At 50.5% G+C, this 17,680-nt stretch overlaps 1 protein-coding gene across 1 annotated transcript in view; it reads right to left on the minus strand.

Moving 5' to 3' along the window:
* LOC133351936 (zinc finger protein GLIS3-like) overlaps nucleotides 1-17,680 on the minus strand; it is a 76,186-nt gene that overhangs the window by 23,372 nt on the left and 35,134 nt on the right. Inside the window, 4 exon segments of the mRNA XM_061567557.1 lie at nucleotides 4,944-5,105; nucleotides 11,984-12,583; nucleotides 12,585-12,957; nucleotides 13,442-13,658. Coding sequence (XP_061423541.1) covers nucleotides 4,944-5,105; nucleotides 11,984-12,583; nucleotides 12,585-12,957; nucleotides 13,442-13,658 — 1,352 coding nt within the window.

Below are 17,680 nucleotides of genomic sequence, written 5' to 3' on the forward strand. Positions count from 1 at the left end.
AGACAGCTCGCTTGGCATTTTCAAACAAAAAAACCCTGGAGGGTTTTATGACCAAATAAAAAAAAATGCCTTTTTGCTCGGTTTGCTTTCATTGACTCTATAAAATAACAGTTCCCCTTACACCTCTTTGTGCCGTCAGCTGTTCATTTGTAAATCTTTTTGAAGCCGCGGGTTGTTTGAAATCTCGCACACACGCGCGCGCAAGCACGCACGCGCGCTTTACTTGAAATGCACTCGCACATCCCGATCGAGAGTTTATTTCGTGTTGGTGAGGAGGAGGAGGAGGTTGCGCTACGAAAGGGATGAACGAGTTAACCGAATTGGAGGCGATGAGATGGAACGGTGAAGCAAGGGCATGCGATGTTGGCGATGGGTTTCGGCTGCAAGGGGATGGGAGGCCGATGGGAATGTCCAACACAGGGGGGTCCCTAGAATCTTAGATTGCCACGAAGCAAGAGAACAACAAAAACACGTGGTTAACAAATATCAGCCTATTCTAGATTTGAAGCTTTCGTGACTGCAAGGATTGATATTCTTAGGTTTTTTCGGTAAAGTCACGTAGGTAAAACTTTTACCTATGTGACTTTACCGAAAAAACCTAAGAATATAAATATCAGCCTCCGTCGGGCTTTTAAGTGCCCTGAGCTACGCTTAAAATGGGGACATATTCAGTTGGTGATCCCATTGCATTGGGAAATGAGGGTTGGTGGACCACGCCAGTCTGACATGCAGATCCGCAACAGGAGCTGGGAGTGAGAGGAGAGCAGGGGCAGTCCGACCGCAGGGAGCCAAGGAGGGACCCTCCTGTGGTGGGTCCCTGACAGCACCTCGCCCCTCCTGCGTCCACCGTGGGGCTTTTTAATTGCAAAGCCGTGAGCCGTGGTGCGAGTGGATCGGCGGCGGTGCAACGTGGCAGGTGTGAAAAGAGCCCCCCCTCCCCTCCCACCGGACCGATATCGAAACGTCAAAACGAAAAGTCAAAAAATTAGCTTGAGTTTGTAAAATGGGCTGGGGGTGGTGGATGGATGCCGGGGAGTTGTGTGTGGCGATGCAGCTGTTGGTGGTGGTGGAATAGCGGCGAAGGGAATCCGAGAGATTTTTGAAGGAAAAGGAAGGACAGTACCTGAGTTCGAGAGAAGGGCACTTTGCTGTGCACAAGTAGCAAAGAGAAATATAGAGTTAAGACAGAGTCAGCAGAGACTGGTAAGGCACAGCAAGGGGCAATCCACTGCTGGTCGATGCCCTCCTCACAATAAGTCAGTCATAGCGGGTTGTTTGACCACACTTCACGCTGGTTGGGGCAGGTTGGTGAGTGAGCTGGGATGCGACAGGGGAGGTTCGGATATCATTCATTCCTATTAGCTTTGGCCGTGATCGAACCTTCGTGAACTGTACACTGGCTGCCAGTCAGTCATAGAATTAATTTGAAAGTTATTTCATTGGTTTTTAAACCGTTGAATGGTTTGGCACCAGCATACACGTCTTCTATGCTTTTAATATATGAACCAACAAGATCCCTAAGAACCTCTGGTTCTGGTCTTTTAGTCGTCACAAGGGAGACGGCGCCTTGAGTGTGGACACTCCGCGCCTGTGGAGCAGCCTGCCAGGGGATCTCTGACAACTTCGCAATCATCAAGCAATTTCAAGTTCAATCTTAAAAAACTTACATTTTAAAGTTGCCTTTACTTAAATTCTTCATAGTGTCATTTTTTTAATATGCCTTCGATAGCAATTCATTATAATGCAATTTTGTTCTGTATGGAAATTGCTTTTATTAGTCTTGCGCTTTCGTCATTTAACAATGTTTCCTTTTATTTGTACAGCACTTTGAATTGCATCTTTTGCACGAAGTAGTGCTGTAGAAATAAAGGCTTGATTGATTGATAGCACAGTAGTGCGCTAACCATTCTGCCATCTCCTCCACCCCCTGACATGCACCGCAGCAAACAAATATCCATCTGTGAAAATGCTGTTCGAAAAGCAACCTGGCAGTTACTGAGTTAGTGAGTCACGGTCTTTGCCCCTGTGAATTGTCGATCCGTGCGGACCACCGCACCCCTCTCCTCGGTTTGAGAGACGTCTCACTTCGTGTGCACTGTTTTCATTAGCGTCGTGTTTTATCAGCTGTTCGACTCGTTTATTCTTCAGCCACGCCGGCTGACGGCGAGGACACGCCCGTCGCACGGTAGCCAAACGCAGAGGGGAGAGAGAGAGACATCGTAATGCTCGGTTGCTGTAAAGATGAATTCGAAACGAGCGTTCGAGAAGAGCTGTGCACACGGTTTCGATTACGGGTGGCGATGGCAAATCGTAACAAAAATATTTTGCCGTCAATATTTTTAAAATCTCCGAAACCCTGGCAGCTCTATGCGACCGGGTTACGCTTTTATTTTTGCTACTCGGTTAAACGGCGGTAGGGATTTCACGAAGGCCAGCGGGTTTTTCTTCGCCTCCCCACCAATGTTGTTAGACGACGGCTTGCTCTCGTTTCAGAGTCATAGGCGAAGTTAACATTCTACGTTGTACTTTGCCGCATTTTGACGCAACGTGTGAGTAATGCACTCCAACGTACGTAAGTAATGATCTAGTTAAGCGATTATATTTTTTCTTAAGTTCCTGAAATTAAAACGCTCGTGCCTGCTTGACCCCGGTTTTTTTTATTATTAAAACCAACTGGTCCGTGATTGATTGGAACAAATGGATTGGAAAAATGAGCCCGTAGCATGAATTAGTCAGGCGAGTGCCTAAGATATTTGTTTTAGATTATGGCCCTTGACAAGTTTCGAGTCTCTTTTTTTTCTGACAAGTCGGGGGTGGGGGGAGGGGTGTCGTTGTTGTTACGTTGTTATTAAAAGGTTCATTTTTTGAGAGCCCGTAACTGAAATTAGGCAAACCTTAACTCGGGCTATTGTGTTTGTGTATTTAAAGTGAAACGGAGAACTTATTACGACGGTACGATCGCGTAAATGATAATCGCCGACGCGAATGTCTAAAACAATAATTAACGACTATTAGAAATCGTTAAAACAACACCACCCTTCTGATGTATTAACAACTCTCTTCATTCCACAATCTTCTTTTACAGGAGAGAAGCGATCGCAGGCTTTGTCGTGAGTGTGGATTTGCAGAACGACCTTGAGGTCGAATGCCTTGCGTAATCTTCCATCTTAATCACGGTTCGATGCTGAGCTGTCGATTATTTAGTATCACTTCGCTCGCACTTGCATTTGACATTCACCCTTACTGTTTACATTGTTGTACTATGTTCACCGTCTGTTTTATTTCTCCGTAACCTAATTTGTCATCGTACTATAATCAGCCAAGGGAAAATCTGCCCGAGCCAACTTACACTTTACGAAATATTTTTGTATATTGTGCGTGATAAAAACAACTTAACATTATAGACACAAATGTGGTGCAGTGGTGGTGGTGGAATTCACACACTGCACGATGAACCCTGTGACCTTAGATGGCCAAATCGACCTGAGTCTCAATATCTGAACTGATCCCGTGCCCTTCCTTTACTCACCCGCAATGACCAGTGTGGTGAAGTATGGTCAAACAAACTCCCCAATTGTCATCCTGGCATGGGGAGAACCGTCGTCTAGCAGTGGATTGACAAAGGGGCTGTAATTGTGTTGTTTGGACACGCACTGCATCGACTCAAAACACAAGATAAACGTACAATGGGCAGAAGAAGTGAGCACGATAATTGGGGTTGCTTCTTCTCTACTGCCTGGCATTCCCTTCCTCCCTCTGGCTTTCTGCACCCGTGGCTCCATCCCTCTTTTCACGTCTCGACTTGAGATCTTCCTCTTCTGCTTCGCCTGTGTCCATCTCCGCCAAGGAAATGGGTCACTATTGAAGTCATATCTCACAGCTCCCTGCTCTCTCTAACTTCCCCGTTTCACCATAAATCATAATTATAATTCCCCTCGTCCTTCGCCCACCATCTTTCACACGCACATCTAATTTGTTCTTACATCCCGTCGCTTCTGTCTACCCAGCGATTTAAACGGGCACGCGACAATTAGTCCGCTAGCAGTGACCTCAAAAATATATTTTAGGGCAGCGCCTTTACCCATTTCTAGTAAAGGGTACAAACATGAACGTGGGTGGACAGGCGGAGAGACGGGTTGGCAGATATGGAACCGTATCCATCACAGACACAGAACTTCCAGGTTAAAAGGAGCCACATTCCAAGAATCAACGGCCAGGTCATCCAGGTGGTCTCTATAAGCCTGCAACTCAATACAGGCCCTCGCTGTGGGAAACGTAACGTAAGAATGCGTTGCGCGCGTGCGATGCATTAAAGGTCTGGTTTATTTTTCCTTCACGTGTAGTAATATTACTCATACATGTCCAATAAAAAGTAAAGCGGTGGGGGGAGAGGGAGGGCCTGGTTGGAGGAGATGGTGGTGGTGGCGTTAATCGAAACTTTGGACGCCTGCACGCACACGGCGCGTGCGTGCGGGGGGTGGTTGCGCTGTAGAAGGTGATAGCGAGGGCAACCCTCATGCACCGCCAGCCACCTGTCGCACCTGCGGCCCCACCGCAGAGGCTGGCGGCAGCGGCGGCGGTGACGCGAAAACTCAACTCGTCTTTTTTGGGAGGCTCAACCGGAGACGCGTGGTGAGCTCGCAGGCCCCTCCCTCTACCAAACAGCCCCGCCCACTTTCGCATAGACACGCCCACTGAACTCACTAGCACGCCCTTCTACCCGGCGAGTGCGTTCGCTCTCCCTGGTGTCAACTTGCTCATCAGGCTCGGCCTGCTCCCCTGGCAACCACGACTCGGGTAGCCCGCTCACCCCTTGCGCCCCTGCGCGTGTTTCGCTAGCCGAGCACGAGGTCACAGACGACTTTTAAACCGTGACGAGCATCTCGGGGGCCCAGCCTCGCCGGGGGCCCGCCGGCAGGAACGTCGCGGCTAAACGGCCTCACCGTGTCGAAGTGCGTGCGCTGGTGCTTGGCGCGATCGCTGGAGTTGCTGAAGGCCTTGTGGCAGCCGTGCTGCTGGCACAGGTAGGGCCGCTCGCCCGTGTGGCTCCGCAGGTGGATTTTGAGGTTCTCCAGCCGGGAGAACGCTTTGCTGCAGCCCTCGAACTGACAAAGGCACAGACCACACCACCCGCATGTAAAGCCTTTAACAAGCTGTTGGAGCAAAGTGCTGTTCGCGAACATCGAGATGGAGGATGACACGGCAGGCGAGTGCGTTGAGTGACCAGCACAATTCCAGGCTGCTTTTGGCTCCCCGTGGTTGATGTTTATACATCGTGCCAGGTACGCTTTTTCAGATCACCGATATTAACCGTGAGCAGGAATCATGTTTTTTTAGGGGCCTGGGAAAAAAAGAGTGCAGTGGGCTAATCACTACACGACCGCTCCCTTGAAGTGAGATCCATACGGGCACCCAGGAATGAATATCAACATGAGTTGATGACCCAGAAAAACCTCCAGCAGGCCCATCACATCCAGTAGCCAATTCGCTTGGTCGTGACTACCAGTCACCCATAATAATAATATTCTAATAAGGGGCCGTCCATAAATGACGTCACGCGATTTTGGACGATTTTTTACCCCCCCTCCCCTTCGTCACGGCGTCACAAAAAGTCAGCCCCCCCCCCCCCCCCCCAAATAAAACATGCTTCAAATCGCTTTAAACTATTGTCATTGTAGTGCGTATTTAATGTGGCGCTGCACTCTGATGTTGTTAAACGTGTTGTCTATATTTATTTAAAGTTGCGCATTTTGATGTGACGTCACACATCGTCACAAATGTCTGACCCCCCCCCCTAGGTGCGTGACGTCATTTACGAACGGCCCCTAATACATCCTGTAATAAAAACCAGCTGATCAGCCCACTTTTTCAAGTGATGCCAAGGTTAAAACAAGCTTACAAAGATTCGCGTTAAATCACGGCAAATATTTGGAAGTGCGGTCTGACAAGACAAAAATAAGTAACAAAAAAAAAACCATACACATCAGAGGAATAGAAGCAAGACAACATGATTCGACATGTGCACACAAATGTTTTTTGTGAACGAGCCTATGGCTTAAATGCAAATCCTATCGTGTACTTGGAAATGAGAAGGGGAGCCATTGCTGTGTTTGAAAGATGAAATCCCGGGCATAAACATTGCCTTCAGAGACCAGAACCCGCACGGCACCATTCTTTGTCCACCCCCCTCACCCCCTTCGTTCCGTGCCTCTCACACAACCAACCCCGCTTGCATCGTCTATCTGTGAAGTCACGGAGAGCCTTTGCTTTCTCAAAGAGGCAAACCTCGCCCTTGCTGAGTTTCACCTGTCCTCTCCTTAAACCCCTTTCACGTGCACGACTCCCCGCGGCGCAGTATCTTGAGACAATGGTTGCATTAAAGACGCTTTACTCAGCCAAATAAATACACGCTGCCAAGCTCAGCAGGGTTAATTACGACGCTGTTTTGTCAGACAGCTCTGTTTTTCACCTGAGGACGGCTGCTTGCGTTATGCCCGAAACGTCGTGAGAATTTTATAATGTTAAATGTTTTATTATTTTATTATTTCCCTTCTACGTGACTTTACCGAAATAACCAAGAAGATGAATCCCTGCAGCCACGAAAGCTTTAAATCGAAATTTACCGAAAGAACCAAGAAGATGAATCCCTGCAGTCACGAAAGCTTGAAATCGAAATTCAACCGCCTCTATGGGGAGGGATTCCACACAACTTTGAGATCCTTCAACAAACTCCGGGATAAGAAGGCTCAGCTAGTCGAGTCTCTCACCTTTCTGAAGAGATGTAATACCAATCGCATTTACACTAACCTCTGTTGCTGTAACTTCCTCTATTGATATGTAAACTCCTTTGTCAAAGCACTTTGCTCCTTCCACCCAGCTTAAATACACGCTGCCAAGCTCAGCAGTGTTCATTACGACGCTGTTTTTCAGACAGCTCTGTTCTTCACCTGAGGACGGCTGCTTGTGTTGTGGCCGAAACGTCGTGAGAATTTAATTTGATTGTTTTATTTTTATTATTTTATTATTTCCCTTCTACGTGACTTTGCCGAAAGAACCAAGAAGATGAACTCCTGCATAGCAGGTGAGATAGTTAACATCTCGCCACCGCGGTATTCTCTCCACGCTGCGCCATTGATTCACCATACTTCGCTGCCGCTGCTCAGTGAGGATTTGTGAACAGGGGAGGCCCAGGACCGTTTTCGATATCACTCGCCACTGATGTCAGTGGCATTAGTGTCAATTTTGTAATAACACATATATATACAAACACCCAGCTCTGTCATTCTGTGACTGTGATTAACGCGGCACGGATTGGTTGAAGTGTGTCACGTGACCGCGAGCAAGCAGCCAACCAGAGGTACGCCCCTCCCAAACATGTGCGCCCCCGGATTGGTTGAAGTGCGTCACGTGACCGCGAGCAAGAGACGGGTGAGTGAGAGTGAGGAGACGGCTGAGTGAGAGTGAGGCAGAGCCGTGCTCTGTCCACTGCTGCCCTGAGAGAGAGCCGTGCTCGGTCCGCTGCTGCCCTGAGAGAGAGCCGTGCTCGGTCCGCTGCTGCCCTGAGGGAGACGGGTGAGTAACAGTGAGGCAGAGCCGTGCTCCGTCCACTGCTGCCCTGAGGGACCCCCGTGCTGTCCACTGCTGGCTTGAGGGAGAGCCGCGCTGTCTCCACTGCTGCCCTGAGGGAGAGCCATGCTCTGTCCACTGCTGCCCTGAGGCAGAGCCGTGCTCTGTCCACTGCTGCCCTGAGGCAGAGCCGTGCTCTGTCCATTACATTAGTACCGGAGTTTTTTGTGTGCTTAAATCCACTGCTGGATGAAGGCCCACCGCACGTTGTGCGAGTGGATCGTAAGGATTTACTTGACCAGTCTGTTGGGGTCCGCCACAGGCTGTGGTTGTGTTATATTGTAGATACGAGATACTCTGCCTGTGCTTGCTGAAGTCTTGCAAATTGTCTTGCTTTTGTGAATGCACACTCATGATGTGGCATGGGTGCACAAGGCATGGTTCCAATGCAGGATGAATGTATGTATGTCGAATTTCTTTCGCACCGTACGTAGCCAACTGTGTTAATCGGAGGTGCGAGGGAAGGACAACAAACTAAACACACAGAGCAGTTCTAAAGAAATTAGTTTTCAATCGAGATTGAAAAGTCCATGGCTCCAGTGGCTTCTTAATATCACAAGGAAATGAGGGAAGCCTTCAAATGTCGACCCCAACCCACACCCCACGTCCACCCCAACCCACACCCCACTACCACTCCACCCACACCCCACGTCCACCCCAACCCACACCCCGCGTCCACCCCAACCCACACACCACGTCCACTCCACCCACACCCCACGTCCACCCCAACCCACACCCCACTACCCCCCCACCCACACCCCACGTCCACCCCAACCCACACCCCACTACCACCCCACCCACACCCCACGTCCACCCCAACCCACACCCCACGTCCACCCCAAACCACACCCACATCCACCCCAACCCACACCCCACGTCCACCCCAACCCACATCCACCCCAACCCACACTTCTCTACCACCCCACCCCACACCCCACTACCACCCCAACCCACACCCCAAATCACGAGACGCGTACACTGTCACGCTCTGGATTTACAATCACGCGAAGCAGTGCGGATCTTTTGTGCGAGCGGTGCAAAGTTTTTGACCGAGATCGGTCCTGAAACAAAACATTTATTTTTAAATTACAAGTGGCTGTTATGAAGTGTGTAAGAAAGGAAAAGAAAATATTTGCCACATGTGAGAGGGCGTTCGAGCGCTTTAAATGAACAAAGCGTCCAAAAGCACGTGTACGGCAGGGTGCGAGGAGCCAAAAATACCAAATATTAATGACCCACTATATTCTCACGCTCTTTGAAATAGAGATGTTTATGACCATTGCGCAACTTAAGCTCAAAGTTATTTTAAAGCCACTCGATAAGTTAATTTATTTTAAAAAAGCATATATATAATATACCACGCAGCCATGAAAAAAAATCTTTCCAACGCAATCCTCCAGTGCATCGTTCTGGAAGAAAATCTCTTTAACAAATTGCTCGCAATATGAGAAGAGAGTTTAAGATCATAACACGGCGAGCTTGGAGTTTTATTTTACAAAAATAATATACGTCGGAGTGTAATTCTTTTTTTTTCATGCACACAGCCATTTGCCCAGGGGGTTGGTTTTGGTTGGAGATTCATTCCAACTGATTTTAGTCGAATAACCACACAACCAGCAAATGGGGGGGGGGGCTTTAATTCAGTATTGGGTTGACAAATTGGCTGCTTTTTCTTTAATTCTGATAGAGTATACAGAAACAAAAATCTATGTTCGGCCAGACTTTAACGGCGCAAGCCACAAAATTGCATGGGTCTCGGCTGAATGTGTCCTGTCACATTTTTGTGCGGAGGGGGGCGAGGGAGGGGGGCAGTGGGGGATTCGGTGGGGGGCACAGAGTCGCTCACTGATGGCCAAGACTAGAATCCTGCGGGTCCACTCTCTCTCGAGAGATTTAACACAGAGGGCCCCAAGGACAGACGCTTGACAGACAATTAATTTAACTTAAAAATAAAAATTATTTAAAAAAAAGTACCACATTGAGCGATTCAACAATCCCCTCTTTCGGCGCTCCCCCCCCCCGCGTGTGAAAACGTGGAGATTGGCAAGCATCATATTTGGATATGTACGGAGCATTTAAAAGCTCTGCGAGGTCATAGCTCCAACTTGTTATTCTCGTTTGTCAGCTGGTAGAACGGTCTGCGCTGCACAATAGCACATTCATGGCTCCATATTTTTTTATAATCGCACGGCTGCATTGCCACGTTTGATTATTTTTCGTATCAAGAACAATAACTATGGGCTTAGATTGAACAATAAAAAAACACACGCAAGTGAGATTAAATAAAAGCTAACCAATAAAACACATTTTCATGGTTGTGATGAACCAATCATCCCTTTGGCGTTTGTGAAATGAGTACTGCTTTGTGCAAAGTCAACTCAGTTGGTGGGATTTGAGGACTTAATAGAATGATATTTCACACAAGTGTTCCAGTGAGATTTGGGACTGTAATGGAGGCAAGCAGGCTGACCTACGCGAGCCCAGATGCTCCTCACAGGGCAATGGATTTAAACAATGAATCTTCCTCTCCGTCCCATCACATGAAATGCGAGCTTTCAGACTAATCTTAATCAAGAGAATTATTATCAAACGTGAAAACTCCGGAGCAACTTGACAAAGGGCGAAGAGTCCTCCCTGCCCTTGGCTCCAGAACGACCACAGAGCAGCTAACGCCGGTCAGAAATCAACTCGCACAGCGAGGCACATCGCCTGCCACGTGGGTGGGCAGTTTTTCAGGTTTGCCATCAAAGAGTGGGCTCCATTCTCCCTCCCCCCTCCGCCAAAGGTGATGAGACGTGAACGCCCTCACCTGGTAGCCATAGGTTCGACCCCGACCCCGACGATGCATTATATTTTTTATTAAATCCTTTATATTAAGTTCGCTTGCTTGCTTGCGTGCTTGCGTGCTTGCTTGCTTGCTTAGGACCGTGCAAATCTTTCGGTCGTTTTTTAACCCACTTCCCGTGATCCAATCGAGCTGACATTTTGCACACAGACTCGTTGTGCGTGACAATTTATTTTCGTGAAATTTTTTTTCCAAAATTTTCAACATTTTAGGGAAAAAAATATTTTTAATTACCAATTGCTTAATGGTGGCAGGCATTCATCTGACCCATAGGTGGCAGCCATCTCAAGCCAGAGGACGAGAGGACTCTAGCCGCCACGCATATAAAGGATTTATAGTGAAAAACTTTGTTTTTACGGGTTAATTTTTAAATCCTTTATATTAAGTTCGCTTGCTTGCGTGCTTGCGTGCGTGCTTGCTTGCTTACGACCGTGTAAATCTTTCGGTCGTTTTTTAAGACACTTCCCGTGATCTAATCGAGCTGACATTTTCCACACAGACTCGTTGTGCGTGACAATTAATTTTCGTGAAAATTTTTTTCCAAAATTTTACTACTGTTTAGGGAATTTTTTTTTTTAATATTTGATTACCAATTGCTTAATGCTGGCAGACAATCATCTGACCCATAGGTGGCAGCCATCTCAAGGCAGAGGACGAGAGGACTCTAGCCGCCACGCATATAAAGGATTTATAGTGAAAAACTTTGTTTTTACGGGTTACGTTTTTGGAGTTTGCATGCCTCTCTCCCCGTGATAGTTGTGTGGATTTTTCTCCGGGTCTTCCATATTTAGAATCACCGTGCGTTCAGAGTATTTGGCTGATATACATTTCCACGTGATAAGCCACCGAGTTGAGCTATTATTTGTGGCCAGGCGGTTTCTGAAAAAATAGCTATATAGCTCAGTGGGCCTTACCTGGTAAAATAAAAAAAAACGAATAGTTTAGTTTCCCACGCCGTTCAACAAATCCCCTGGCTCAGGCGTGAGTGGTTTAAGTGAGAGGGACACCCGGCCAAGTTTTGAGTTTCCTTTGTATTTCTCGGTTTTTTTGTTATCATCATCATCACCCCACACCCATTGGCTAATCTAGCACGCACTACGTGGGTTTGCAGTAAATTGTAGATCAAGAACGACCGCCCTGTTGCCTCGATGCAAATGAACGCTAAGCCGTTAACAACTCGCCAACTTCACGAGTTGATGAATTGTCGCGCAGCAATTATGGAATCGCTTGTGATGTTTACCATCGCGGTGCGCCGAAGTGACTCTTGCGGCTGCAGAGGCAACGTGACCCGATTGGACTCAACATTCATGTAAATTAAATGGTATGCAAAAGCCCTCTGAGATGACTTTACTCATGTGAAGTGCGCGATTTAAATATAGATTTCTTGGTTGAACATGTATATGCATCTAAAGCAATTTATTCTCACACGGACAATTCGGTGCACGCATCACGAGCGTAACTGATCGATTTGAATTTGACGGCCCGACGTTCCGCCGCTACACCTCCACCCACCGTGCACTTGTTGGGCTTCTCCCCCGAGTGGACGCGCATGTGTATGAGCAGCTTGTAGCGCGCGTTGAAGGGCCGGTAGCGCCTGGGGCAGCCGGTCCAGAAGCAGGTGAAGTCGTCGCTGCCCTTGCGCTGGTCCACGTGGGCCCTCTCGATGTGCCGCACCAGCTCTTCGCGCCTCTCGTGCTGCGACGCGGCGCAGTCCATCCACCGGCAGCGGAACTCCACCTCGTCCGGCTCCAGCGGCGCCGCCGCCTCGGCCCCGGGGGCGCCGGCCTCCGGGTCCCCTCCGCCGGCGCGAGCGCAAGCGCCGGCGGGACCGCGGTGAGCGCCGTACGGCGGCGGCGGCGTGAGCGGGCAGGCGTCCGGGTAGCCGTTGCTCAGCGGCTCCTGCTTGAAGGCGGCGCAGCGCCCTCGCCGCGCCGCCGCGCCGACCGCAGCCTCCCACGAGTAGTGGCGCTCGTCGTCGAGCGACGAGCGATCGGCGGCGCGGCCGGCCAGCTCCGCGTGGCACTGGCCGCCGGGGGGCGAGGGGCCCCCCGCCCTGGCGCGCAGGTGCTGCCCGTAGACGCCGGCCTGGAGCGAGACGCACGAGGGGGCGGTCCCGGGCGCCGGCGCCGATGTACGCCGCGAGAGACGTGGGCGAGGTGCGGGCGACGGCGTCGATGTCCATGTCGACGGGGAACGCTTGCGGCGCGGAGTGCGGCGCGGAGTGCGGCGCGCGCTTGCGGTGCCGGTCGAGGCGCCCGGCCCGCGCCGTCGCCGGGTCGCCGAACGGGTAGCGGCAGGCGCCAGGGGCGGGCGCCGGCTCGCTGCCGCGGCCGTGCATCTGGTCGCCGTCGCAGGCGCCGGCGGGCGACGGGGAGATGGTGCCGTAGCCGCCGGGCAGTGGCCACTCCTGCTTCAGAGCGGCGGTTTGGCTGTCGGCCAGGCCGGGGCCGATGGACGCGGTGGACTCGTGGGAAATAAGCGATCTGCTAGGAAGAGGAGTTGATAAAAACACAATGCCGATTTGAGCGCCGCGAGTTGCACGAAGGGAAAGAATTCAGTTTAGTGCGATTTAAATCAACCGTTCGTGTAAGGCCAGGTTAATTAGATTTTTTCTATAAATGTAATTATTTTTTTAAGATCATGAAACTAAGCTGGTTTATTTTGAATGTCATGTAAAAAATCATTTACAGTAATTTATCAATCCACTGCTGAATGAAGGCTTCCCTATCCAATCAGTCATGGAGGCTCGTTCACCATACTTCACCACGCTAGCCACTGCAGTATGGTAAAGGGGGTGTGGGTAGCTGTGGCTAAACGTGGCTACCGAGTCCATCGTGCAGCGCGGTAAAGACTGCCCCACCGCTCCCTCACAGGCCACGTTGGCATCTCGCACTCCCACAGGCCCCACACGTTGACAGCGACACACAATTCCGCACGAGCCCTGAATGCGGTGGTGGCCAGTTGCCTCACCTGGCGTCGGGATGAACCGCCGAGGGGGGCCCCTGGTGCATTCCGAGGAAGTGGGGGCGGCAGCCGGCGTCTGTGGCTGGGTACCCCCCCGGTGCGGCGTGCACGGTCGGTTCGAGCCGGCGAGGGGCCGGGGGTCCCTGTGCCGCCACCGCCGCCGCTGCCGCCGCCGCGCGGTGCCGTGCAATCGCGACGCACTGCAGCGCGTAGCCGTTGCTTCCTGCGAAGGCGCGGGCGCGGTGATGGTGGGAGGTGGTGACGGTGGGATGGTGGTGGTGGTGGTAACGGTGAAAGGTGGTGGTGGGAGGTGGTGACGGTGGGATGGTGGGATGGTGGTGGTGGTGGTGGTAACGGTGAAAGGTGATGGTGGGAGGTGGTGACGGTGGGATGGTGGGGTGGTGGTGGTAACGGTGAAAGGTGGTGGTGGGAGGTGGTGACGGTGGGATGGTGGGATGGTGGTGGTGGTGGTGGTAACGGTGAAAGGTGATGGTGGGAGGTGGTGACGGTGGGATGGTGGGATGGTGGTGGTGGTGGTAACAGTGAAAGGTGATGGTGGTGGTGGTGACGTTGGAAGGTGGTGGTGGTGATATTGCGAGTTCGGTGGTGGTGATGGTGGAAAGAGGAGGTGGTGGCGATGGTGGTGATGGCAGCAAGGATGAGGTGCGGTGGTTAAGGTGGGGTAGCAGGAGAAAACAACAGGGATGAGAAGAAAGTTATTCCAACAATGGTTCGTAACGTGACCAACACACCCTTTGTGCCATTTTCGAGAAAATTAATCCAAAGTGCAGATTTTCTTTTTTATTAAACGTGCCGTTGGCACAATTTGCCAACAATTGCTGCACTCTACTTGAGTCGAGTCGGTGTTTACTCTGCAGAGAGGGAGAAGTGACTCCGATCGGGATTTTTTGCATGCAAAGAAGTTTGCACTAAAATAGGTCGCAGAGGAAGGGTGGTTCGTCGGACTCGCGATGGCCACGTTCGAGCGCTGAGTCAGCGCCGCTGTGATCCTACGCTCAACCCTAGATGACCATCTGCGATAAAACTGGGCTCGTGTGTGTGTGTGCAGTGAGTTTCGCGGTCTCGTTCTGTTTGCCGGTGACTTTGGGGGAAAAGACAAAAAGACCCCACCCATAATGTGACATTTGCATGTTCTGCCAATTCATTTGACCCCGGCTCAAATGGAGAAAAGTATAAAAACGAAAATGGACACACAGCAAACAGCTCTTTATATTCTTTGGTTGAGGCGGTGTCACCGAGTGATGGGCGAGGGAGGCATAGCAGAGATACAGTGGCGTGAGCTGTAGTTGCATTTAAACGTGTTTTAAATCCACATTGAGTCATTTTGTGAATTGTTGTTTCATTGAAGTTGGTTAAGTGGTGTCATCTTGCAGGGGATTTTCATGGCATAACCTGTGACTCCTGACTTGGAAGACCTGGAAGGGCCGGTCTGGGTCTCATGATAATACGACTCCGATCGGCACACAAATGGGATTCGGATGCCAAAAAAAAATGCAGTACAACAAAATAAAAACAAATGCCCGTCAGAAATATTCATCAACTATGGTCAAGACATCGCTGGATGAAGAGCACCACCACCTCTTATGTAATATCCCATACATAGCCTGCACGTGGAACTAATTTAATCGCTCTATCTCCTCTGTGTGCAGCCTCTCGGCCACGATCCATTCCCTCGCAGCCTCATCCGCAATCCGCGCCGTGTCTTCGGAGCGGCTCCGTTCGTCGTCGCCTGCGCCTCGTCACTAACCGCCGGCTCCATGGTGGCACCGCACTGACACCGTGCCCTCGGGGCCCCCCATCTCGACAGAGGCCCCCCACCCCCCCCCAGGGGAGGCGAGGCGTGACGCTCTGTGCCCCCTGCGACGCGCTCTGCCCTAATGCTGCCCCCACTCCCCTCCCCACGACAACACCGTGCTGCTAACGAACGCTGGGGTCTACCGAACGCTCCGGTCTTTGTGTTGTTGGTGTTGTTGTTCTTGTTGTTGCCACCACATTTTTCTTCACGCTGTTTTTTGCGAAAGTGCTTACTGCAGGCGGAATGAGCGGCCACCCTCGCGCGCTTACGGGTTCAAGTTCGCTATAAGTGTGACATTAATGATGTGTCGCACGAGACAAATGACACATCTCGATTTAAAGCTTTCGTGACTGCAAGGATTCATCTTCTTGATTCTTTCGGTAAAGTCACGTAGAAGGGAAGTAATAAAATAATAAAAATATAAATATTCTATTATTATATTATTTTATTATGTTTTATTTTTATTATTTTATTACTTCCCTTCTACGTGACTTTACCGAAAGAACCAAGAAGAAAAATGACACATCTTTAATGATTTCCCACACTTCTGATTAGCACGGTGGGCTATGCACGGTACGATACAAGTTCGCCATACATACACATGTAAGCTTAATACGTAAAAAATGCACTGAATAGTGTTTTTTATTGCATTAATGTTTACTCGCGTTTTCAATGAACTCATTTTCCGCCTGATTTTCCACTCGGCGATCAATGCAAATGCAGCCGTCGCCTCTTCCTACATCATCATCGTCATCGTTGACAGGAGCCAGAGGTGACTGAACTCCTCAACACTGTCGGTTCGACAGATGCACCCATGGCAAGGCACGCAATGATGCTCTCGCTAAATAAAGACAATTTAACGTTGCGATGTGTTGTTGTTGTTGTAAGAAATAATTATTATTCGACCGTTGCCATGCCGGCTCTGACCGATCCACAAAAGCCAAACGACTTGTGGATAGCAACATGATGTCTTAATACAAGTGGGGGGGGGGGGGGGGGTTACCTTGGCCGCAGAGAATGAAACAGGGCAGGGCCGATTCCGAGCACACCAAAAAGAAAGCACTGGGCGATTGAGAAACTCCCCACCCCGTCTTTTACAATGCGCTTTACGATGTTACGCGGACGCCGGATGCTCAAAAGGAACGCTCATTAAGTGTCGCGATCATTCACGGTGGGGGTGGGGGGGGTTTATAAAGGAGGGCGCAAGCCCGCACACGAGGCAGGCAGCGATGCTCAACTAAACCTCGCGTAAAAACAAAAAAACAGTCTTTGCGCAAGCTCGTCGCCTCGCAAGTCCGCGTACGCTGACATACTGCGCTGCAAGAGACGGCGCAGATGTAGAAGGTTAGCGCTGTAACGGAGCGTTGATTAATAATAATTCGTTTATTTTCAAAATGGTACCGTTCGTTAAGAGCTCACAAAGGCCCGTACATGCAAAAATGTATTTGGTGGGGGGGGGGGGGGGGTTCATATTCTCGCATTGCAGATGCTGGAAAAGGTTGAACTTGAACTGAACCTGAACTCCTTTTTGCACCGTACGAAGCTTTCGTGACTGCAAGGATTCATACTCTTAGTTCTTTCGGTAAAGTCACGTAGGTAAAAAATGAAATTAAAATTAATTGATGCAGAAAATCTGGCTGTGACGGTCCCACCTGATGACGGAGACTTGTGTTGCCTCCGAAACGTCGTGATTTTATTGATTTATTTTATTAAATTAAATTTAATTTTTTACCTACGTGACTTCACCGAAAGAACTAAGAGTATGTAGCCAACCGTGTTCATCGGAGTGTGCGAGATGATCGCCACGACAGTTGCTCATTGTCAGCGGAGTGCACTGGGCACTGCTCTCATTCCCATTCCTCGTCGCCAGCAGCACCCACACCAGCAGCACCCACACCAGCTGCACTCACACCAGCTGCACTCACACCAGCGGCACCCACACCAGTTGCAGCCACACCAGCAGCACCTACACCAGCAGCACCCACACCAGCAGCACCCACACCAGCAGCACCCACACCAACAGCACCCACACCAGCGGCACCCAGACCAGCAGCACCCACACCAGCGGCACCCAGACCAGCAGCACCCACACCAGCAGCACCCAGACCAGCTGCACTCACACCAGCTGCAGCTACCCCAGCAGCACCCACACCAGCAGCACCCACATCAGCAGCACCCACACCAGCAGCACCCACACCAGCAGCACCCAGACCAGCTGCACTCACACCAGCAGCACCCACATCAGCAGCACCCACACCAGCAGCACCCACACCAGCAGCACCCAGACCAGCTGCAGCCACCCCAGCAGCACCCACACCAGCAGCACCCACACCAGCTGCACCCACACCAGCAGCACCCACACCAGCAGCACCCACACCAGCAGCACCCACACCAGCTGCACCCACACCAGCAGCACCCACACCAGCTGC

Source organism: Lethenteron reissneri, chromosome 39, assembly GCF_015708825.2.
Source record: "Lethenteron reissneri isolate LAM-NWPU_2019-01 chromosome 39, ASM1570882v1, whole genome shotgun sequence".
Lineage (NCBI taxonomy): Eukaryota > Metazoa > Chordata > Hyperoartia > Petromyzontiformes > Petromyzontidae > Lethenteron > Lethenteron reissneri.